This window comes from Barbus barbus (genome assembly GCF_936440315.1).
Source record: "Barbus barbus genome assembly, chromosome: 26".
Classification (NCBI taxonomy): domain Eukaryota; kingdom Metazoa; phylum Chordata; class Actinopteri; order Cypriniformes; family Cyprinidae; genus Barbus; species Barbus barbus.
Window position 1 is genome coordinate 6837749 of NC_136754.1, and position 26421 is coordinate 6864169.

A 26421-nucleotide genomic window follows, 5' to 3' on the forward strand; every position below is an offset into this window, starting at 1 on the left:
CTGAAAACACACAGAATACATTTTTGAATTCATACCTGTATAGATGTATAGATCACCCATTTTTTATATACTTGCACAACATGTCCACCTTTAAGGATTTTCAGTTTTCCACCTACAAGCTTCACACCGAGCTTCAGATCAATATTGACCCATAGAACAACTGTTTGAGTGAGAGAGAAATAGACAGTTTGATTTTTTTTTTTCTGTCTCCAGAGTGGGTTTGACATTTTTCACCAACTAGCATTTAGGCGCAATGTCTATTCAGTGTCTTCAGTCAGAATCAATGTATGGATGGATTGCGTAATAAAACACACACATGATATTTGCAATTGAGAGAGACTTCTGAATATTCTCTCAAACCCTTGACAAGATAAAAAAAAGCCTAGACTCCTACATGATGATTCAAAATGACAATGATTTTATTTAAAAAAAAAAAAAAAATCTGGATGGCTGGGCATCTTATTTTTTATAAAATGTCTGAGAAGCGCCCACAAACATTATTATGACTCAGATCAGATCAGATCACTCTGTCAGCGCCGATTTCAAAGAATAAAGATCATGAAAGACATTGAAATGTAAAACATTTTGAACTGCATGGCTATTTATATAAAATATAAGGTCATCTGTCTACAACACAGAAATCTTGCTAATGTTAACCTACATTACCATTGCTTTCATATTAACCATAAGCCTGTTTAGGGTTATTTTCTTATGCTTAATAGAAAGTACATATATAAAGTAGCAGCTAGGACAGGTAGCAAAAAATCAAGTCAAGTGCTAAATTTAGACCCTCAGTACTAGGAAAAATATCAAGATAATGAAGCAAGACAGAACCTGACAGAACCTGCCAGGAAACACTTGTCATTAAGAATGAGTCAATAGATCTTGTAAATTCAGTAGAAATATGACTGTAGTGCAGATTTGTGGGAGAGGATGAGCACATTCGAGGTAAAGCTCTAGGGTGATGAGTAGGCAACCAGTCGATGCATCAGAGTTAAATGCAAAGATCTTTTCTGAGATGAGGGGCGATAGAAAGGTGAAATGTAACTGAGTGTCAGTTTATTGGACTGAAATGTGTAAAAAAGACACAAGATCAGTTTGAAAGCAAGCAGGAATACAGTGAATTGGATTTCTGAGAGCTCAACTCACCATCCTGAAATTTCCATCAGTGAGCTGATTCCTACAGACGTTATTTTCTCATTTCTAAGTATTTATGAATGCAGGGTATATACAGTGTGCATGCTATTTTAGTATAACAGTACGAGTTAATTCTGACCTTTTTTATTTGTCATGATATTCTAAAACTTGTCATGCTTTTAAAGTCAGCATAAAATCGAAATGAACAGTGGCTGCTACTATGGTGTTTTTGTGCTGAATTCTTTGATGCACTCTGCATGTAATGCTTGCCTTCGTAATCTTTCATCAACTTATACATTGATAAAACATTCATTTCTTATGTGAAATAAAATGGAGTGTTTTGTAGGTGTGGTTTGAAACAAAATCCCACTGAATTGTAAGCTTCTGTAAAGATAACTGTTCTATTTTAGATGATTAAAAACCGCATGCAATTAACTTGAAGTGATACAAAGGAATTAGCATCTGCCTGTGTTCTGCAGTGTGAAAAGTGAGGGATTCAGCATCCAGTCTATGCAAAATGTCTCAAGGTTCTGAGATGTGGTTTTCCTGAAGCATTATTAATGTTGTGTAACTGTCAATCATATTTCATGCCAAAGGAATAGATTTTGAATATTATTCAGAAGGAAACAACTGTGTAGCTTCAACAGTGAAGACATCGGAACAGACATCGGCATTTGAATAAAATGAGCTAAAATACTTCTCATTTTAAAAGTACTTGAACGTGAGTCGAATTGCTAGAGAGAACAGGTGAAGTTCGGTCATTAAATTTTTCACCCCAAAGAAACAATTCAAGCAGAAAGGTGCTCTTCAGAATTTTTTTTTTATTTTATTTTCGGCAATTGACCAGTCATGTCACATTTGACTTTGACATTTGATGTGACATGAGTATAATATACAACCTGATCCCACACGCTGGGTTAAATACAACCCAGAGATGGTTAAATATTGGACAGAACACATGCTGGGTTGTTTTCAACTAATAGTTGGGTTAAATGTTTAACCCAACCTTCTGGGCAGTAAGCCAACCAGGGCTTTGTTTAAGCCAGCATTTTAAAGACGTTATTAAGTTTCCGTAAAGTCTCAAAGTAGGGCATTACATGTGAGGGAATGTGGGGACATGAATATGAATGTGACACATTACATCTTTTTGTTTAAAGCTGCAGTTTGTAATTTCACAAAACCAAATTGCAAGTTTCCCAAACTCTCCCTGTCTGTGATTGATTGATTGATTTTAATCTATCTGAATGCAGTAGTTGACCTGTTTGGAACAGAAATGGTGACCCTGGACGTGGATGCTGAAGATAAAGTTTCTGCTCCAGAGCTTTTCCTAATTTCCCAATGGTAACACACATACCTTTTATTATATTAGTGTCAAATTACCTACAACAGTAGCCTACTCTAAAACAATGTATAAATAGCTATTTGGCTTTTTCTCACCCTCTGTAACGGGGCAAACAAGACGTGAGACGTGCGGATCCAAGTGCAAGCTTTTATTTATAAACATAGTCAATAAACAGGCAGGGTCAAACAACAGCAAACAGGTATGGTACGGGCAAGACACAGAGCAATCTTAGGGCTAGTGAGAGTCGACAATCAGTGAACAATATCCAACAGGGCAAGGCAGAGAGAAAGTCCAGGTAAACGAGCAATGGTCCAAGAGAGGTGCAAAGTCCGAACGGCAAGGCAATGGGTTAATCCAAGAAACATGGGCAAGAATCGAAACACTAGAAAACACACAAGGCAACACTATGACAACAAAGTGGGTTCCGTATCGCAGCTAAAACTAGGAGAGTTATAAATGCATAACAATACTGGAACTAAACAGAAAAACACAGAATGGCTCTGTAAGGCAGCTAACACTAGGGGAGTGATTAAACAATACAATACTCGGCAGAGAGGAAGAGGAAGTCCATGGTTTATGTAAGGTGTGTGATCAGTGCAATCAGCTGTGTGTCGTCAGTGCAATGGATGATGGGAATTGTAGTCCAATGGTGGAGTGCCAGTAGTGTAGTGTAGTGCAAGAGTCCATGCAGTGAGCGAGTGGAAGTTCATGCCCAGGATTCGTGACACCCTCACAGCCTAGATACCATCAGTCAAAATCATGCAGCAAAGCTGCATACAAAGCATGTAAGTTTACATAAATTTAAACAGATTTATTTAAGTGAGTGAAGTGACATACTGCCAAGTATGGTGACCCATACTCGGAATTCGTGCTCTGCATTTAACCCATCCATCGTGCACACACACAGCAGTGAACACACACAGCAGTGAACACACACCCGGAGCAGTGGGCAGCGATTTATGCTGCGGCGCCCGGGGAGCAGTTGGGGGTTCGGTGCCTTGCTCAAGGGCACCTCAGTATTGAGGGTGGAGAGAGCGCTGGACGTTCACTCCCCCCACCTACAATCCCTGCCGGCCCGAGACTCGAACCCGCAACCTTTGGATCACGAGTCCAACTCTCTAACCATTAGGCCACGACTTCCCCTTCCTTTTTTTAATACAAAGTAAGCATACATTTAAGTATAAAACATAAAAAAATTTAATACTGTATTGTGTATATAAAATATATAAATTCACTGCTGTTCAAAAGTTTGGGGTTGGTACAATTTTTCTTTTAGCAAGATTGAATAAATTGATCAAAAGTAGCAGTTGCGAATAATAAATGCTTTTCTTTTCAACTTTCTATTCATCAAAGTGTCTTTATTACTGTTATTACTTTATTTTTGATCTAATAAATTCAGCTTTGGTGAACCTACGAGACATTTAAACAATCTTACCAACCACAAACAATTGAAAAAGGATGTAAATTTACATTTAAATATCTTTTTATATTCTTGTTCATCTTTACTTCTATCTTTTAAGTAATTCTGTTTAGGATTATGTTCTGTCTCTCTACTGCAGGGTTATGAACAGAACAGAATTGATATGGAAGGTTTTCATTATTTATAGTTGTGTTAAGTGTACTCTGTCATGCTGTGAAACTCTGGTACTGTCTCTTTCTCTCTCACACACAGAATCTTGGCTGCCTCTGAAAGGGAAACTCAAAATAAAAGTGAAAAAGGCTAAATAAAAGAGTGATGTGCATGGAAGTGAAGCTATAAAAAGAGAAAGAGAAACTATTAATTATGAAGCAGGTGAGAGAGACAGCTATGTGTTTAATTATAGGCAGTTTTTTTGTATGATGTGATATTCTGCTTGTTTTTTCCTACTTCTTCGCGTCTTTCATAGTAACGGCAGCATGTGTGAACAGCGCTGGACTCTGGGGCTGAATTTTATGGATCACTCCCACAGTTCTGGAACCTAAAACATCAACAGCAGAATGGGCTGACAGGTGGCTGAATCCAACACACATACACACACGACACACAAGCAAACACATGCAATCCTGCACAAGACAGCATGTTAGCAGAAATGTGGGTGGAATTATGGGAACTTAAGTTTTAACTACTTGTTTTTTTTTCTCTGTGGTTTCTCATTTATTTTGTAACCTTTAACCTTGTTAGAAATCAAAGAAACAAATTATTCACATTCAATTGTCGTTTTACTTTCAAGATTGTGTTAATGAAATTCTGACAAATGTTTTAAAATTGCTTTTTATTTTGTCAAAAATGAAGGCAAGATTTTATGGCGCATATTGATGATAATGAAATGATTGCATATAAAACATACTGATGACACAAATATGATGAGAAAAATACAATGACAAAGTAATTACCAAGGCACTAAATATTATTGGAAGACGAAAAGTCTGGAAAAAAAGGATTGATTCAAAAAGTCCACTAGAAGTATAGCACAGACAATGTTTCCATATTTGGTGAAATTTTAAGCTAAAGTTGACAGCTATTAGATGCCATTTTAGTAAAATTAAGTAATATTGAGTAAAACTGGCACAAACGTTTGGGTTGGTAATACTTTTATGCTCACAAATGGCTGCATTTATTTGATATTGTGGAATACTGTTACAATTTAAAAGAACTGTTTTCTATTTTTTTCTATTTTAAAATGTAATTTATTCCTGTGATGCAATACAACCGTCTTCAGTGTCACATGATCCTTCAGAAATCATTCTATGTTGATTTAGTGCTCAAGAAACATTTATTATTATCAATGTTGAAATTGAAATTTTTTCCCAAAGAACAGCATTTATTTGTACTTTACAAATGTCCTTTTATAAAATCATTTATAAATGTCTTTACTTTCACTTTTGATCAATTTGATGCATCCTTGCAGAATTAAATTTTAAATATCCAGTTATAATGAAAAATGTAACTGGTCTTAACCTGTGACAATGTTTGACAAATAAAAATTGTTCGTAAAAACATCTTTTAAATCTTACTTTTTTAGTTATAGTTATATAGCAAATATAAAGTGTTTACAGTGTAAAAATAACTTTTATATCATTTTGTGTGTGTGTGTGTGTGTGTGTGTGTGAGTGTGTGAGTGTGTGTGTGTGTGAGAGAGAGAGAGAGAGAGAGAGAGAGAGAGATTTGGATGGCTGCCCTCTACTGCCTCCTGCTGTCCTGTGTTTTTTGGGGTAGAGACACGAATGTCTTAACCTGCAAACAAATTCATTAAGGTTTATGAAAAGGTAAGCTGCTTTGTCGGGTTTTGTGTGTATGTGTAACCAGAGAGACACAATGACATTAAGGAGAGTGAATTAAACTATGACCAGGCATTTAATTTTAAACATCCTGACCATGATAAACACAAATTAAGCACCTAACACGGGCACCTGGTCTTTCCAGGCAGAGATTCTATAATTACGCAAATGTGTCTGCTGAATATAGAATGTCCTTCATGCCTATCTGGGCCCAAACACTCAGCCGCTGTGTGTGTGTGTGTGTGGTAATGCTTTTTCTGCAGAAGTGCTAATGTATTTTCTGTGTCTTTTCTTCAATGGCTATTTTAGTGAAGGTTTCCTCTTTGCTGTGTTTCAGTTGTGAGTGTGTGAGTTGTGTCTGGATGTGTGTGTTGCAGCCTCCCTTTTTCCTGATCTTCTCAGTCACTTATTCACCAGACGGCCTGATGGAGGAGGAGAGAGCGGCAGACAAAGAGAGAGAGGTGTGTGTCATGTCGTTGATGTCTTTCTTATTATTGAGCCATGATCTCTGCTAATAATTGCTGTAATCAAGACGCTTTAACACGTACAGGTGTGTGGGGTGAATTTGAGAAGAATGAGTGCATCGTTCTACTCCCTAGTTCCCTATGAGGTGAATCGGTGAACAGGGATTCTTGCATTAGCAAGGGCCTTTGAAACATAGGGACGCTGATGACTCAATTACATGTGACACATTTAAAATGTCACAGATTAAAATTTTGCTGGTATTAATCAGCTGTTGTATATATCAAAAGTGATTTATAAAACTACGAATGCAGTAGAGTTTGTGCTTAATTCACTTGCAGTCAGACATACTGTATGTAAATGTGTAAGACTGGAAATGCAAGCACATGTTTAAAGTTTCGTCCTCCGTACCCAGATTCAAGTTAGTGGATTCTGACCTAGACTTTTGAGAGAATAGAGCTTCTACTGTAAACATAAATGATTAACCTCTGCATAAACTAAAAAGCTGCAGGGTTTTATGTAATTTCACATGTTCGAAGCCTAGTTTGACCTCAGCTTAAAGGGATAGTTCACCAAATAAAATTGAAAATTTGGTCATCATTTACTCACCTCTAAACCTGTATGACTTTCTTTTTGTCTTTGAGAAATGTCTGAGTTTTTATTTATCTATGATTTGGACTTGTGTGTTCTGCAGAAGATCATACAAGTCATACAAGTTTGGAACAACATGAGGGTGAATAAATGATGACAGAGTTTTCATTTTTGGGTGAACTCTAGTTGTTGCTTACCACAGAACCTTATGGAATAGATAACCAGATGTATTGGGAAAATGATTTATAAAATAAATTATATATTTTTTTATTCTAAAAATGCTGAACGTTTTTCTTTAGGTCAACTGTTCTGTCCTCATTTCAATGGATGATATGATAAAAATGAATATTGAGATATAGAGTAAAACATTAATATTGTTTAATATGATTACAATTATGTTAAATTAAAGTGTTTTCTGCTTTAATATATTAATAGATTTTTTATGTTTTTTTTTTAAGAAGTCTCACTGAGGCTGCATTTATTTGATCAGAAATATAGTAATGGTATTTAAATTTGAAAGAACGTTTTTCTATTTGAATATGTGTTAAAATGTCATTTATTCCTGTGAAGCAAAGCAGAATTTTCAGCATCATTACTTCAGTCTTCAGTGTCACATGATCACTCAGAAATCATTCTAATATTCTGATTTTGAGATAAAAGACATGATGTTGACCTGTTCTCATCTGATTCACATTTAACTAAACAGAGAGAATGAGAGAAAGAGATCACAGACTTAACCATGAAAAATGTGACTCAGTTTGATTTAATTCCTCCCCAAACGTGTGATGCTTTTCTTGCATAAACACTCAAATGACGTTCTGTCTTCATTCATGTCTTCACCAGTTCCTCCAATCACATCATTAGCAGTGTAATCAGCCCGCTTACATCACTCATGATGACAGTAACTTCCTCCTCCACCTCAGATTGCACAACATGCAAACACAACATGTGACGCTCCCATATACAGCAAGACATCCTCAGACACGTTGTGTCCTCATGTTTTGTTCATGACTCATGCATTGTATTTGCAATAGTGTGTCCTTAACAATAAATCTTTTCAGCAGTCCTCATATCTGACAAACAGACCTACGACTTCAGCTCTGCTATGTGGTATCGCCAATGTGACATACACATTGGAGACATGTGACATACATCACTAGGCCTAGTGAGCAAGTGTGCCAACGCATTGCATTATGGGCGTCCCGAGTTCAAATCCGGCTCAAGGACCTTTCCCAAACCCATCCCCTCTCTCTCTCCCACCTTGCTTCCAGTCTCCTCTCCACTGTCTTATCATAATAAAGGCAAAACACCAAAACAAAAGATTTCTGAAGGATCGTGTGGGTAATGATGGCTGCTGGAAATTCAGCTTGACTGGAATAAACTACTTTTAAAATATAAAATTCTAAATTGTAATAATAATATTTCACAATATTACTTTTTACTGTACTTATGATAGAATAAATGCAGCCTTGGTGAGCAGCCTTTAAAAAATCTTACCAACCCTAAGTTTTTTTTTTTTTTATGTGACCAGTAATTGTTTGAAATAAAGATAAGTCAGACACTGGTTTGATGGTGACTTGATGTTTGGCAAACAGAAACCTCAGAAGAACTTTTAATTTTTAGGTAGACTGGTAGCATACCAGTTTTTTTTTTTTTTTTTTACAGCCATTTTTACCAGACAAGTCACGCTTTCTTATTGAAAACGACGGATATTGTACCTACTCTTGGAAAATGGAATGAGGACAACAAAAATAAATGACATCAAAATGTAAATAAAAGTTATAAACAATGCATAATGCAACTTACGAAATAAAAAGAAATAGCCTAAATAAATTAGCTAACTGAAACTAATAGACAAAAAACTTGTCTGATCTGAAGCACTTGGTAGCCTACTTTTTATATTAAATTAATAGGCCTAAATTAGTACAAATGTAAATGTTTCTGTTTTGATTCCAATCATTGAGGGTAGCCTGCCAATTATGAAGGCACAGCAGAAAATAGGCCTGCAGTTTTTGTTTTTGGACTAGTTTAAGTGATACTGAGATATTTCTCAAGTACCAAAAAGGGTTTTGTGAATAAATGTATGAAATCCTTGAAGTTTGACTTTCTGTGCAAAGAGGAGCCATTTATAGGCTATTCTAGAGTTCTATTCTTATTATTTATGCCTATATTATTAATAATAAATTAATAATGATTTTATTATTGATTTTGGTTTTGGATAAACTGATCTATTTTCGGTTTTTGAAAGCAGACATAGCTAAATTATGTTCTGAAATGCTTTCTGTTCCCCCACTGTCCCGACTGCGCGCGCTCCTCTGCGGTGCTCGGAACAAAAGCTGCGCGCGGGGAGGAAAAAGAGGCAAGGAGCTCGTGACGTCGGGAAGACTCAGTCACACACACACACACACTCCTCTTCCTCTCTCTCGTTCGCTCAGTGTAAATACCATCTCCACCAGATGAGCGCGGTCGCACTGAATGCTTCTGTATAACATCACAGAAGCTTTCAGCATCTTCACTGCCTGATACAGACGTTTCTGTTGTTTTCTTGTTTGTTTGTTTTATGTGATATTATTCTTGGATTTCTGCACTCCATATCCTTTGCGACCGGTTATCCGAGACCCCCAAAACTGACAAAGAGGAAGGTCTTCTCGACACCCCTCCAACCCTAAACCTCACCTCTGGATATGACAAAAAATCCTGGAGTCAGTTCCTGAGGAGAAAACATACCACAGAAGACTCGCATATCGAAAAGACTGGACTGTAACGCGGAATGGCGTTGTGGAAAGGACTCCTCAACATTCTTGTATGTGCACTCTGGTTACGTTAAAGAGAAAAGAGCCACACCAAGACCTTCTGCAGCAGCGCAGACAACGGGGGGCATTTTCTTCGTCAGACCGCGTTAAGATGCGTTGTTTTTCAGCACGCCGGCGGGCGCATGCCATGCTGTAGCGCTGCGCAGCCAAATGGCACGAACCAGCGCGACCGAATCGCTCTGACGTTCGCGGAGCACCAGACGTATGATGATGAGCGACAGCTGCCGTGGGACCAGTCTGCTTGTCCCGATGCTTTCTCCACTCTCCGTTCGGTTCGCCTTCACTCTTCCTCACACACACCTGCTCGTCTTAGCTGTCTCTGTTCTAGGAACGCGCGTGGGTAAATAGAACCGCGTTGGGAACAATGGAGTTGTCTGAGGTTCGCTGTTCCAGCGCGAGCGAGGAGCTGTACACCATCAACAAGACCCCCAGCAACAACAACGGGAACCGACCGAAGCGCCTGCTGTGGCAGAACGCCGTGCGGCACATCACCGAGCAGCGCTTCATTCACGAGCACAGCCCTAAACCCGCCTCACCGGACGAGCCTCACGCGCATGGCTCGCGCAAACAGTCCGCCGGCAGGACGTCGGTGAGCGACCGGCACAACAACGGCGGCACTAAAGTCTTCCCCGAGCGCTCGAGCAGCGACCTGGGTTTCCTGCAGATCGACTGCGCGCCCAGCAACTCCGACTTCTTCCTGAGCTGGGGCTACACGTACCGCGGGGTCATCTTCCCCACGCTGCGCTACGCCTTCAAGTCCAGGGACCTCGAGCGCCTGTACCAGCGCTACTTCCTGGGCCAGCGACGGAAGTCGGTGGTGGTCATGAACATTCTGGACGTGGTGACCAAGCTGACCCTGCTCGTGCTGCACCTGACCCTGGCGTACACGCCGATGGACCCGATCAAAGGAATGCTGCTCGGCTTTTTCACGGGCATCGAGGTGGTCATCTGCGCTCTGGTGGTGGTGCGCAAGGACACGAGCTCGCACGGTTACCTGCAGTACAGCGGCGCGGTGACCTGGGTAGCCATGGCCACGCAGATCCTCGCGACGGGACTGGGCTACGGTTTGCTCGGGGATGGGATAGGGTACGTGCTCTTCACGCTCTTTGCCACCTACAGCATGCTGCCGCTGCCTCTCACCTGGGCCATCATGGCGGGACTGCTGACCTCCGCGCTGCACATCGCGATCCAGCTGCTGGTGCCCCCTCGAGCACAGATCTCCACGAATCAGGTGAGACAGAGAAATGTGCGATATTGCAACATGCCAAGTTTGGGTGCAACACTGGATGTTTTCAGCGCTCGACGCATTTAACCAAAGCGCAACGGTCGCTGTCCATCCAGCGTAGTGCTGAAAGTGACATATTAAGGTCGTTCGTAGCATACTGCATCGTGTTGTTCTGTCTGATATTTATGACTTGTTTTTGCGGTTTAAATTTTATAGAGGTCAGTAAAGGTCAAGAAGAGCTAGTGAATGCGGCAAAGCAGTCATATTAGAGTACTGCAGTCACTTACACATTTCAATAACATCTGAGGAGAGCTTGAACATTGTGAGCTCTTCCAATATATTTATAAAGACCTATTTGCAAAGTGAATTGTGTATATTTACAAAAACTAAAATTATATGAGAGAACGCATACGTCGTTTACTTCTTGTGGAACACGAAAGATGATATTTTGAAAAATGTCTTTTTGTCTTTACATTGAAAGTTAATGGGTTTCAAAGTAGTTTGGACACCAGTGTTCTTGAAAATTTCTTCTTTTGTGCTCCACAGTGTTTATACAGGTTTTCGTCAACATGATTTGAATTTTTAGGTGAACTATCCCTTATACATTGCATTGACACGGTTGCATGTGTTTGTATACCGATCCGGAAAGCCTCTTTTTCTCTCTGTCAGATGCTAAGATATTCTAAATGACAAGATGACCTGAGGTCATGCCACTCCACATGTGATCTTATCACATTTAAATTGCGTCATAGTGGCACTACAGTTATTTTGTGGCTTTCACCTGCACACACACACACACACACACACACGATGTACACAAACAAGCAAATGTGCTGTACACAAAAACAAGCGCGCAGACACACACAACAGTGAGGAGACAGGAAGCCGTGCGAGTTAATTATAGTGTGCAAAGATTATTCACTGTGATCACAGCAGAGAGAGGTAGACAGACAGAGTTGTTTGGTGTCCTTTCACACACAGATTCAGGCCAGATCCAGATGTCTGTATGCAGATTCAGGTCAAAATAGCCAAATTCAGCCAATCAGACCCAAAAATGTGTGAGTGTGTCCAAGCAGTGGTCGAAGATGCTGTGAGGTAGACTGTAAAAATAGCAAGCGTGGGAGGGAGATATGGAGAAGGGCTCTCTGACTCACACACTTGTCTGCCAGCATCTCTTCGTTTCCCATCTCTGTTTCCCTCTTCTTCTCTCATACTGCAGGACATGCTCACACACACCCTCAGACCTGACCGCACACCTGCTTCGGTGCTTAGTGCTACGTATGTAGAATGTCGTCAGTGCCTGGGTAGGATCGACGTCAGTTAGCATGTGCTTGCTTGCTTGTGCTCTCTCTGGGTTTATGGAAACTCATGCAGGGTCTCCATCAATCATTTATAAGACACTTCACAAACTCCACCAGACTAGTGTGAGAGTGTTGTGTGCAGTAGGACAGATTGTCGATAGACAAAGTGCAGGGTGATGATGTGGGTCAGAAGAATGTTTCCTGCTTTCAGTACGAGAGGTTGCAAGTTCAAATCTTGCTTGACTGGCAATAAATACACCCACACATACATATGTATCTCTTGTTACTAAGATTTAAAAAAATGTTTCTTTAAAAAGAAGTCTTCTGCGCTCACTGCAAGGCTGCATTTATTTGATCAACAATACAGTAAACCAGTAATATTGTGAAATATTATTTCAATTTAAAAGAGTTGTTTTCTATTTGAATATATTTTAAAATGTAATTTATTCCTGTGATTATAAAGCAGAATTTTCAGCAGCTATTACTCCAGTCTTTAGTGTCACATGATTTCTTTTTATTATCAATGTTGAAAACAGCTGTTTAATATTTTTTGTGTAAACTTTTGTTCAATTGTATGCATCCTTGCTGAATAAAAGTATTAATTAATGTAAAATAAATTGTAATGACCCCAAACATAGACCCTGAACAGTAGTGTGTATGTATAAATATATATAATGAAATTCACCAGTGGTTATTCTGCTAGGACGTATGAATGTGAGGTGAGCTTACTTCATACATCAAGGGAAAATGCCCTTGAGAGCAACTGGTAAAAAATTATTAAAATAAAAAAGGGATGTTAGATCAGAGAAAAGCTCTAGCATCATTTGTTTGCAGATATGACTTGGTTCAATATTTTATATCTAATGCAATGAAATACAGACTTTTTACAATATGACCAATATATATGTGCAAATGTTTTATATATCTATATAAGTAAAGGTAGCATATTTTGTTGCACTTTGTTTTGTGGAACAGAGAAGTAGAGCACTGTTTGTGGGGGCAGCGCTCCGTGCCGAACATTGCTGCCCTACATTTGCCATGATCTGCCATTGACTTGAGGGAAAGATGATACTTAATATAACAAAGTTTAGTTTAAGGGGAAGATTCGGAGTGAAATAACTTCCGACAGCTTGCTGCAGCTGATTTTTTAGCAAACTTCTATTTTTAAGAAGGCTGAATTCAGTGCAGATTTTTTGGGGGATTAGATTAAATAAATGGGGTCTAGCAAAGCCTATGACACAGTATCCAGTGGTACATGCAGAAACTTTACTGTACACACTTTGTGTAAGGTGAGCACACACAGAACACATTTATGGTCCATTTTCCTCATGGAGATTTTCACACGTTCAGAGATCAATAACAGCAGGCTGCCTGGTCAATTAAAAGTTTTTATGTCTGAGTGATTAATAATGTATTTTTCAATCTAGCACTTGATCGCTGACACTGTAGATGGTCCTGCCGTGTAATCAAAACCTTCAGAACAATCAACTGCTGCTAACAATGATAGTGTAAAGTTGTCCCGAGATCAGTATTACACTGTAGAGGGCAACACGGTCTGGATTAGTAGGTAACGGTCTGATGCATCAGGTTTGATTAGGGAAAATGCCTGAGATAGACCTCAACCGCTTCCAGTGAAAAAGCTGCATCGTCTTGGTTTTACATTAAAGAAATGTCAGAAAGCCAGAATGGAAATGCAGTGGTGAGTTTTTGGCTTCATAATAGAGCTCAGTAATATTTAATTTGACACAACAATAAGACTGTGATGGATAAATGTAGACTCTACTGTTCAAAATTAATCTAAATACTCTTTCGTTAATATAATAATATCAACAACTAATCAACATGGTGTTGTGTACATGGGTGTCAGTTAGCAATCTTATAAAAATACATCTCTCAGTAAATTGCCAGTGGAATAAAAACACCAAAATAATAAACAGACTGAATAATCAAAATAAATACAGCATCTACTCTGACCATTACAGTCATTTAAAATAGATTGTGATTAACCCTGACCGCATCAGTGAAAATTTCTGGGAATAAAATTAGTAAAAGTGCTCTATAGGTGCAACGATTCTTCTGTATAGCACTTAAAGGTCTTGGCTTTCAGAGGAAAAGGTTGTGGGGGTTTAAAGGAATAGTTCATCCAAAAATGAAAATTAGTTATGTTTACTCACACTCACCTCACATCTAAGAACAGATTAAGGGAAATTTAGCATTACATCACTTACTCACCAATGGATCCTTTGCAGTGAATGGGTGCCATCAGAATGAGAGTCCAAACAACAACAACAAAAAAAACATGATTCCAGTATATTTGTTAATGTCTTATGAATCAATAATCTGTGTTTGTAATAAATAAATCCATTATTGATTACATTTTTAACTTAAAACTGTTGCTTCATGGCACAAATATAAGACCTCTATCCATAATATTGATTTTTTCCAGTGAAAATGACATCTAATCCGTATCAGGAGAGTAATATGCACAGATCAAACAAGTGGAAATAGTCCAAAACAGTTCTAAACAAGTGTGTCAGTGGATTTGCATGTAAGATGACAACAGGGGCTGGATTTAGTTTGCTGGAGGAAGCAATATTATGGGTTACAGACTCATATTTTGTCTAGAAGTGAAAGTTTAAAATTCAAATGCCTTAATGATGCATTAGTTTCATACAAACACAGCTTTTCACTTAAAAAGACATCAATTGAGGGACTGGATCATTATTGTGATGTTTTTAATCAGCTGTTTGGCCTCTCATTCTGATGTAGTGCTGTAATGCTAAATTTCTCCAAATCTGTTTCGACGAAGAAACAAAGTCATCTATATCTTGGTTGGCTTAAGGGTAAGTAAACTTTCAGCAAATTTGCATTTTTGACTACAGCGAGTGACACTGAAAATACAGTTATTCCCAAAGTGCATCTGCTTAGATGCTCCATGGAGACTGGCTGCATGCAGTACATCACTTAAAAAAAACCCCCCAAATGTCAAATTTCAATTTCAAAGTTTATCAGTTGGGCATTATAATGTTTCTGCTCACCAGCTGAATTATCAGTGGACAGCAGCCCATCTATTGGAAATCTCAGAGGCAGCATTTTACAACTGTAATCAACCCCAGTAATTAAATGAAGTGTTAATTAAATCTCAGTTCAGCTCCTCAGCATGGCGAAGACTCTCTGGCTGGAGTACAGTGTTGATATTAACAGTTTCATTAGATCTGTTGGTCTACGAGCCACTATGCAGTTTATTATTTTGATTTTGGTCAATGGGAGTCAATCACTCTTAACGAATTCTGCTGCATGCTGACGGATTTCACTGTACTTTGCTGAGATAATTATGGTGTTATTGTGACTATAGTTGAAGTGCACTGTGTTTGTGTGTGCATGTCTGCTTTGAAGTATTAATTTAAAAGTCAGTGATTTAACTGTACCGTCAGATTTGTTCTATTAATTCTCCTGCTGTGTTTAGCTGATGGACACACACACACACACACACACACTCTGTATGAAATGTACAGTGGCCCCAAAACACATTTTCATATTTATGCTGCTCATAGAAATTAATATAAGTTCATAAGTTCAAGTAAAATACCAATTCAAATGGCATTTATTTTAAATAAATGTAGCAGAAGCACTATTTTCTGTAGAAACCTGTTCTTATACTTTCGCCTTTATATCTCACAAATGGGACTGTTTCTCATAATTGCAACTTTACATCTAACATTTGGGATTTGATATCTTACAATTGGGACTTTTGTTCTCATAATTGCACCTTTAGATTTCACAGTTGCAAATCCATATTTCACATTAGAGATTATTTCTTATGCAGTAATTGTGACTGTGTCTAACAGGTGGAACTAGTTCTCATGATTGAGTCTTATGTCTCAGAAATCACAACTATTTTGATCTTTTCTCATAAGTACAACTTTATATGTCACAAAAAAAGTTTATTTTAAACTTGGTCACAGTTACCTTTTTTATTCTGAGGCAGAAACAGGCCTCCATACGTTTTTTGCAAAAAACATTTAACAGATATTTCTTATGTTTAAAAAATACATTGTTCTAAATTTTTGACACTTTCTGTTTGTTGAATATTAGTGGATCATAGCCATAATTACTGTGATGAACTACACCTGTGGGGAACTGATTTAAAACGTATTAAAACGACATTGGGAAATTACATTTACTGTAGATGTGATTATACTGATGTTTTTTTGTCACATAATTTGTTTTGTATTCTCCTGCCCAGGGACAGCAGATGAAATTTAGCTCTGTAGCTAATTCCGGGGCAGTTTTCGGACTGTCTATTGTCCCTGTCAAATAAAGAATTAAATTAAAAAAAAATTAAATTAGATAAATTTAAAGCTATAAAGAGCAACTGACCATTTATATGGTTAAGAGTAATATTCTAAGAAATGCACAAAGACTCATCTTCATTAGTCTGTAGGCTGTTCATGTTTTCATATGTGGAGAGGGATTTATACAATGTGAGATGATGTTTTTTTTTAAGGTTGGTGATTTGAATAGGAAAATCTGAAATAATGAGCTTTCCTATTAAAACTGTCCACATCACTGACCTCTGTGTGTCCACTATTGTATATTATTACACACACATCGCTAAAGTGCATGCTGGTGTTGTTTATGTGTGTGTAAATACCATTTACAGTTACAAACAGCAAAGTTTACAATTATTAAAAGTCATATTTTAGTCAATTTGCATGCTTGATTCTTGAATGTTGATGATGTTTACTGCATTAATTCTGCTGTGTGTGTGTACAGTATGTGTGTGTGTACTGGAGGGGTTATATTAAGTAGGGCCTCTGTCTGAAATGGCAGCCCTTTAATGCCCCCGCAGGACAAAAAAAACTGAAGTAATTGAAACTGTAAAGGATGGGGTGCTTGTTAATCAGTCCTAAAATGTATATTCCCATGAGGGATGTGTCTCACCGATGCGCACGCATACACGCACACACAAATGCCTATGAGGCTTTTGTAGTAATAGGTGCGAAGACATACTTAAACATGTTTCTGCAGTGATTGTTTTAGAGTGTTAATTATTGCAGGTGGTTACATCATACTCTCCGGAGATTTCACGACATGTGTATTTTTGGATTCCTCCGAGAGGCATGACAGTATATGTTCCAAATGCAGTAAACTAACAGTGTTTGTTCCCATGTCTAAATATAAATATCCATCTCTGTGTAGATAACATATTTGCTATGCCTCGGTGGCTACTTTACTGGAAAAACATAAAGAGTGTATCTTATGTTGTTGGTGACTGTATATAGTCTTGATATAAAATCAAAACTGCCTAGACACTAATTGTATCTATTGTAAATACAATATATTCACTCTGTTGAGCCCTGGAAATTTCTTAGCAGCCAGCCAATAATTCTGGAGATTACAATTTTGGAAGGCTTTATTCATGTTTGTTTGTTTGTTGTTGTTGTTGTTGTTTTGTGGCCTAACTGTCAGTATTATATGAAAATGTCTACATTTATTAGAAAGTCAGTGTATTTGACATCTTATTGATTTCAGAGGGCTAACTGGTTTAATCCAGATTCAATAACTTAAATATGTTGTGTTTATGAGTCAATTTGGAATCAATCCCCAATTTTCTCTGACCTCTGTGACTCGCCCTAGTGGATGGGCTGGATGAGTCCTTTGTTTTGTTTGCTTGGTTTCTACTGGGCCAATCAGAAAATGGAAAGCAATTGGAAATGCATGGTAGGAGAACAGCTAAGCTGTTGCCTGAAGGCAAATTCATGTTTTTTTTTCCAAGTTAAACATGCAAATCACTTGAAGTAAGTGATGTGTTTGTAAGTGTGAAGTGAGACAAAAAACAGCAATGGAAAATCAGCATGCTTTTAGCTTTATATAGACTCAAAATATTTTGACAAATTTATCATAAGAAAATCACAGTGTGTATGAAGTTTGAATTATGTATGAATTTATTAATCTAAACAGTGACACAGTTAACAGTTAAATAATTGGACCTGAAAAGCGAACACAAAAGGCACAGTTTTTAAAAACCTTTTTGCTTTTAAATGAGTACATTTAAAATAATAGTAAAATATTGCACTCTGCCTGCAGTGTATGACTGACATTTATTAATTTCACATTAATGTGCAGTTATGTATGAGCATGTGTGTCTCTGTGTGTGTTTGTGTGAAATAGAGAGAAAGATGACATTTAGCTTCTGTCTCCTAGGGAATAATATTGTGTTTAAATTAAAATAAGCATTTAAGTATTTTTCTCTTGTAGGCTTATGCTCAGGGTCTAAAATTTACACTTGCCAAATGCAAAAGAAAACAAAAAGCCTTTGGCAAGTAAATAAACTTACTTGGCAGTGGCTGGTAACTGCTAAATGAGGAAATTTTCTTTACATTAATCCACCAAAATTAAAATATGAGGGACAAAATCACACTTTCTCTGCATGTTCTCCGCATCACTGTGCAGGTTCATCTTGCACGATAATGCTGGCAGTGACACAGTGAACAGCAAACAGCAAAATGTTCCCATTATCGTAATGCCTAAAATACATTTTTATAGAAAATTCAAGATACTGTTTCATAGTTTCATATTTATTGCTGGAAAATGTTTTCAGTTCACTCGCCATTAGTTCATGTTTCAAAATATTAATTTTGGACACTGTTTATGCAGTTTTTGTGTTTGAATTTCTAGTGTAAAATTCCACATACGGTCATATACAGCCGATAAATGAATGTAGAGTAGTTTCACCTGCAGTTTAGCTCTCTAATTGCTTAAGGTTGGTAAAATTCTCTGTTTTTCTTCTCTTTCTCTTCAGCTGTTCGCTCAGGTGCTGCTGTTCTTATGTATAAACACTGCAGGGATGTTTATCAGCTACCTGTCAGACCGCGCCCAGCGGCAGGCCTTTCTGGAGACACGCAGGTGCATCGAGGCACGTCTCCGCCTGGAGACCGAGAACCAGCGACAGGTTAGTGTTCACAAACTTTAAAAGTTTCCTTCACACACACTCACATGACACATGTAAACATGTGTGGCTCACGTGCTTTAGGATGTTCCCAGGAAGTGTATGTATACTGTATGTGTGGTAAACAAAGCAATGCTAATTGCAATGCTAATTTTCAGCAGCCATTACTCCAGTCTTCAGTCACGATCCTTATAGCATTTATTATTATCAATGTAAAAACAGTTGTGCTGTCTGATTTTTTTTATTGAACATGTGATACATTTTTTCAGGATTCTTTGATAGGGATAGTTCAAAGGAACAACATTTATTTGAAATAGAAATCTTCTGTAACAGTATAAATTTATTTACTGTCACTTTAGATCAGTTTAATGCCTCTTTGCTGAAGAAAAATATTCAGTTCTTTTCCCAAAAAAATCTGATTGACCCCAGCCTTTTAAAAGTATGTGCACACTCATGCACAAATGTAATGTTGCTATATCACACTCCTTCACCAGCAATGGGCCGCAGTGGGCGAGAGTAATTGATTTAAAGATGAGAACAGCATCTCATGGGGACAGAAGGCTAGTGTAGAAAGGTTTCCGAGACTCCTTAGGGAATCTCTCTTCCCCTCCCCCCACCCATCTCTTTCTCTGAGAGCTCTCCGGCTGTTTGCTGAAGTGGGTTTTATTTGCCAGTCAAGTGGAGCCCATGCTTGTACCACTGTGTCTGTGTGTGTGTGTGTGTGCTTGCATTTCCTCTTCTTTTGTATGTCCATCTATCCAAATTTCCTCTGCTTTTTTTAGCCCAGCTAGTAGTGAGAGGACAAACTCTGGCTTGTTGAATGCGTATTTGCAGTGCCTGCTCTTTATCCATGTAGCGTCACAAAGGTGAATTATAGCTGAGGTGTGTCATTTTTTTAAATATTTGAAAATACTTTCTCCTACCTCAGCCAAACTAATATATACAGGCAGCTGTTAGTTATATTTCTCATAAAAAGTGTAAATGCTGTGATTGCTGTTTCTTTATGCATCTGACCAGCCCAACACCACAATATTGGCTCAACCAATGGCTTGGTTTTCGAGTCCAACCAATGGAAGACTGTTAACTGTTTGTCAAATCAAATTACACACTTCAGCTTTAATGTATTTCCCAGACATATGTTCTTTGCAGTGTTTTATAAAAGCACATTGTACTGAATTATAAATACATTTAAAGTTTTGGGAAATTATTAGACACTGTTATGCATTTATATTTAGCCCTGTGTGCTGGACGCCTGGGGTTATTTGATTGACTGGTGAACCATAAAGGGAACTAACACTGGATACAAATGACTTGAAGCTGTTATTGCAGTAAAAGGAAATTGTAATGTGTTGGGTTAAATAATAAAATAATGCAAAAAAAACTGTTTGCTAATGAAATTCTACCTTATCATTTGAAAGTAGTTTAAAGGTTAGACTGATAAACTAGTTGAATTGGTAAACAGGTTGAAACTAAAATTGTAGGAATTGATGTGTATAATATGAAAATTATGCTTTTGTTTGTGTAAGTGTGTATTCAGTGACTGAGTGATTTAAGTCCATGTTTAATGAAGCACATTACCCATGCTGCACCTGTGTTAGGAGCGTCTGGTCTTGTCGGTGCTGCCGCGCTTTGTAGTGCTGGAGATGATTAACGACATGGCCAACGTGGAGGACGAGACCCTACAGCACCAGTTTCACCGTATCTACATTCACCGCTATGAGAACGTGAGGTAATTTATTCCATTGTGGTACAGTCATCATGAATTGAATAGAAGAGAGTCAAATGGAATTGAATCAGTCATCCGCCATTAAGGTTCGGCCGCCCACCATTCCAGCTCAGTCACCCGCTGTTATGGCTCAGTCATCCTTGATTATGGCTGAGTCACTCTCTTTTATAACCCAAACAAGTAGCCCAGTAAAGCACAGTCAGTCACCATAAGAGCACCAAATAGGCCCTATAAATGCCAGTACATGGCCATTTGAGCTTAAATGAAGCCATTTTGGCCATTTTTAATGGCTTACCCTTATTTTTACACTATTTACTAAATTGTTTTATACAATATATATGTAATAACATAAATGTATTCAGAGTGATCACAGATAGAATACATGTCCTGTCATAAAAAAAAAAAATTAAGGAAAACCCTTCATATAGAAATTTATTTACAAATGGCATGTTACACAACATAATTTCTGTAATCTGTTTGTTATTTGTGTAGTTACACTGCTGTTCAAATATTTAGTCAGTAAGATTTTTTTAATGCTTTTGAAAAGCATCACTTGCTTACCAAGGTTGCATTTATTTGATCAGAAATACTGTAAAAACAGCGATGATATTGTAAAATATAGAAACTACTGTTTTCTATTTTAATGTATTTTAAATAGAATTTATTCCTGTTATGGCAAATTATCAGTCTTCAGTGTCACATGATCCTTCAGGCAATATGCTGATCTGGTTCTCAAGAAACATTTATCATTATTATCAATGTTAAAAACAGTTGTACTGCTTGAATTTTGGATAAATTGAAAATTCAAAAGAACAGTATTTATCATTTATTTGAGATAGACATCTTTTGTGACATTATGAATATTTTTACTGTCACTTTTGATCAATTTAATGCATTCAAAAAAAATTACTAAAATATATATACCAAGTATTTTAACAGTAGTGTAGCTTAGTATATGTGACCATGGACCACAAAACCAGTCATAAGGGTAAATTTTTCAAAATTGACATCTATACATCACCTGAAAGCTGAATAAATAAGCTGTTTGTTATGATAGGACAATATTTGGCCGAGATAAAACTATTTGAAAATCTGGAATCTGAGGGTGCCAAAAAAATCTAAATATTTTGAAAATTGCCTTTAAAGTTGTCCAAATGAAGTTCTTAGCAATGCATATTACTAATCAGAAGTTAAGTTTTGATATATTTACACTAGGCAATTTACAAAATATCTTAATGGAACATGATCTTTATGTAATATCCTAATGATTTTTGGCATAAAAGAAAAATCGATAATTTTGACCCATACAATGTATTTTTGGCTATTGCTACAGTAGCCGTGCTACTTAAGACTGTTTTTGTGGTCCAGGGTTACATATTTAAATTAATTGGTACAATAAGCTTGTATATTTATGAAGTTTTGCCTGTTTATCTCAGATTAAAATTCACTGATTGGCTGTAAAATGTTTGGGAAAATGTTTGCGATTTTTTTCTAGCTGATCTATGTGCTTGTGTGTTGTGTGCAGCATTCTCTTTGCTGATGTGAAGGGCTTCACCAATCTTTCCACCACACTCTCCGCTCAGGAACTCGTTCGAATGCTCAATGAACTCTTTGCACGCTTTGACCGACTGGCACACGTAAGTGACCTAACACACATAAAGTACATGACAATCTGCAAGCCACATCAGTGTCATTTGAAATAGCAGTTGGAAATGAATTAAGTCATGCTGTTTATATCTTGGACATCATAATTAGTCTCTGGCTTGTGTATATTTAATATTGTTTGTTTGATATCCAAGTGTTGCCATGAAATGCTGATGGTTCTGTAAGAAGGTTACCTTGACATTCAAAAGAATTAGCATTTTTAAGTTGATAAGCATTTTCATGCTTGCCTAAAGGGGTAATGAACTGAGAAACCAAAGTTCCCTCTTTCCTTGTCTTATCTTTTGACATATAAGAGGTCAAGTTTCAGAACTCAAAACTTTGTTGTTAGTCTAAAAACAGCTTATATTGAAGACAATCTGCTAAAACGACACCTTGTGGTATGTTCTACTTTATGATGTAATAGTGTGGATAAGTACCACCTCCGCCGAGGTAGATCAACACCTGCTTCTACATCACTGCCTGTTTAGCCCCGCCCACCGATTCGTGCATGTAGTGTTTACGAGAGAGGCGAACGTGCAGATCTACACAGAAACCAAATGATAAAGATGATCCGAAGACAACAAGATGCTGTGCAGTGCCAAGTTGTGGAAAAACAGTGTTTGCCTTGCCTTGCCTTCCTTCTGGTCCCAACATTAGGAAAGATTGAATTAATTTTATTTATTAAAAATAAATATTATTAAATATTATTTATTAAGTTGAAGATCCAGGCTATGTTAGTAAGAACTTTGTTCTTTGTTCACTTCATTTTACCGTGGATTCGTTTACAAACAAGACACGATTTGATGTGGGATTTTCAAAAAGGGGTTAAAAACTGGACAGAAAACATCTTATTTCTTCTAAATTATAATGTTTTTTGATGTAAAAGTCTTGAAGAAATTATAAGTGGACCTCAGAGAACAGTACAACATAAAAAAGGCAGATCATGACCCTTTTAATGGAAGTCAAACAGCATTTTCTGTTCTATTCTATAGACTAAATCCCAATGATTTGATTTGAATATTTCATAGTTACTCCTTGAGGTTTGGGTAGGATGTAAATGTGGTCCCCCTTCTTATGTTGGGTAGATTTCATGACAATCAAGGTTGTAATAATTATCAATGGCCCTCTCCTGATAACCATTTTCATTTATGGCCATTATAAAACTGAAATACTCAAGAACAAATTCATTAAATAGTTGATCCACTTGAGCATTTCAGCCTAAAAACTCAGATCTTGTTCACAAGCTCGTGTCTTTTCCTTCTGTAATCCAGTTTAACCAGGCACCGTCTGCACTGATTTATTCCACTGTATTTGTATGACTTACTTTCTTCTGTGGGACACATATTTTAAAGAACTGTTTTTGTCCATACAATTTAGTCAGTGGGGGTTCAAAACAACCCCAGTTGACTTGCATTGTATGGACAAAAAAGAGAAAGCTATACATGTTTGGAACGACATGAGGGTGAGTAAATGATGACAATTTTCATTTTTGGCAAACTATCCCTTTAAGTCATTGTCATTCAACACATCTTTCTATGTAAATTAGGCTTATTTTAGTGCTTTATTCACATAAGTCAGTGCTGTTTGCCTCAGAAATTGCTGTTACACTCCTGCTTCGCTTGCACATATTTGATGCAGGATGTGTGAAACAAAGAGAAGTGTTATGTTTGTGTGCCAAGGGCAGTGCCAGCGTATCTTGGCTTGGCGTTTATAGTGGCACCAGATAAACTGAGTTCAGTTAGAGTACAGAGGAGGTTGAAATATGTGCCGGCTCACCCTGCAGTGCAATGATGTGCTAATTGTCTGTTGCAAAAGTCACATAAATAAAAATGTAGTGGCCACGTCCCCAACATTAATGACATTGATATATGAGTGTATGTGTGTTAGCGCAAGGGTACAACTGTCAACAGCTAGTGCAAATCTTGATAGCTGCCCTTGGAAGAAAGAACAACATTACTTACACACATTTATATGGGCAGATTGGTTTTGTGTATTTAACAAATGTGTTTTTTTTTTGTTCTGTTGTTCAGAATGGAGAAGGAAATAAATGCATTATGAAGAATATTAAACTCCATCCTTGTGCTGCAACTCTCCAATAATCTTATTCATGAGTCGGTACAAAAATCATTGGAGATTAACCAACCATAAAGTGGCTTGCTGATGCATAATGCAGATATTCAAATGTGGCATATGTGTGCTTGCAGATGGTTGTATCAGCATGTCATATTTAAATATCCTCGTGTCCTTGCGTGTGTTTGTGTGAATCTGCCGTCGCACTCATGTGAGCGGGCCTGATGTTGTATTAAATTTTGCAGCAGTGTTTATCGTGATGAGCACTATTCATTTTCTTTCCTGATGGCAATGTTTATTCAGAGATTTCACATGTGTGTGGTTAGTGCTGTACTGGTTAACTGTGCGGTTGAGCTGTCGCGTTCAACATTTACAGATGTAATGGTTTTGATTGCTTGCATCATGCCACATCCTGACAACATTTTGAACCCCTAAGACCCTGCATTATCTTACATAAATCTGCCTCGCTCTCTTGCTGTCTGACTCTCCCTAGCTCTTTATTTTTCTTCTATGGCCTCACATTGCCTAATGGGAAATGTACATTAACCTTTTTGTTACTTGACATATGATCTAAACGAGTGATATATAGAAACATTAAACATATGACAAAAGTTGCTATATTTTTTTTTTACTTGTGCCACAGACATACCATGTTTTTGGACATATATCACGGTTATGCCATGATATTTAATGAATTACTGTATATTGGAGTACCATATTATGTCATTACTATGTCTGTTCCCTTGGAAACTAATTCATGACCTTGATGTCTGCATGGTCTAGCATTTGACCTAGAGAAATCTATGAATAATATGGTATGGTAATATATTTGTATGTATTATATATTAGTATGGTAATCATTTGCTACTAATGGTACACTACCAAAATAAAAAATAAAAATTCACATTCTACATTTTTTAAAGAAATTAATACTTTGATTCAGTAAGTGTGCATTAAATTGATCAAAATTGACAGTAAAGACATTTATAATGCCTTAGAATTTCTATTTTAAATAAATGGTGTTCTTTTGAATTTTCTATTGAGAGAATCTTTAAAAAACTATCACTGTTTCCACAAAAATATTAAACAGCACAACAATTTTAAAGCATTTATAACAAGAACAAGAAATGCTTCTTGAGCAGCAAATCAGAATATTAGATTTCTGAAGGATCGTGTGACACTGAAGACTGGAGTAATGATTTACTTATAAGCTTCACCGTCACAGGTATATATATTAAAATACATCAAAAAATATTTTTTTAATTAGTGATAATATTTTAGAATACTAATGTTTCTGTTTCTGTATTTTTGATCACATAAATGCACCTTGGTGAGGATAAGATACCTAAAAAAATAAAAAAACATGAAACATTACCAATCCCAAACTTTTGAACAGTTGTGTATGTATATAAAACTACCATGGAATTAACATCTGATTCCTTCAATGTACTACCACAGTACTTTTTCCATAAGGCTCAATCCAACTAAAAGCAGGTTCAAGTTTAATTTAATGTTTTTTTTTATTAATGTCATGCTGTAATGTTGATGTTTTGAGTATGGAGTGTGTTCTTACACTAGTATTTAATGCTAGTTTCTGTGTTTATATCCATTAAATTGGCCCACAGTTTGGTATTGATTATGCAAAAGGAAGTCACGTAGCCTGCACTAGTGCTTCAAACATGCTATCATGAGTCAGTCCAGAGCTAATCAGTCTGTAGGTGGTGGTTTTAGCGATTGACAAATGACAGTTACGGGCATAACGACTCTTTGTTTCCATACAGCCGTTTACTGAGCTGTGAAAAGACGTTAATACGGCAGTAGGCATGAGTAATGGATCTCAGAGAGACCGAATGAGTGAGTGGCGCCCTTATAATTACCACCCTCTCTGAGCTCTACACAA

At 37.2% G+C, this 26421-nt stretch overlaps 1 protein-coding gene across 1 annotated transcript in view; it reads left to right on the plus strand.

The window, feature by feature from the left end:
• Positions 1-9967: 9967 nt before the first annotated feature.
• Positions 9968-26421, plus strand: part of LOC306846557 (adenylate cyclase type 8-like) — a gene marked incomplete at its 5' end in the record, with an annotated part of 48572 nt that continues 32118 nt past the window's right edge. The window contains 4 exons of the mRNA XM_079380015.1: positions 9968-10834; positions 18935-19084; positions 20680-20810; positions 22333-22444. Of these exons, the coding sequence (XP_079236141.1) occupies positions 9968-10834; positions 18935-19084; positions 20680-20810; positions 22333-22444 (1260 nt within the window). The remainder of the gene's footprint in view (positions 10835-18934; positions 19085-20679; positions 20811-22332; positions 22445-26421) is intronic.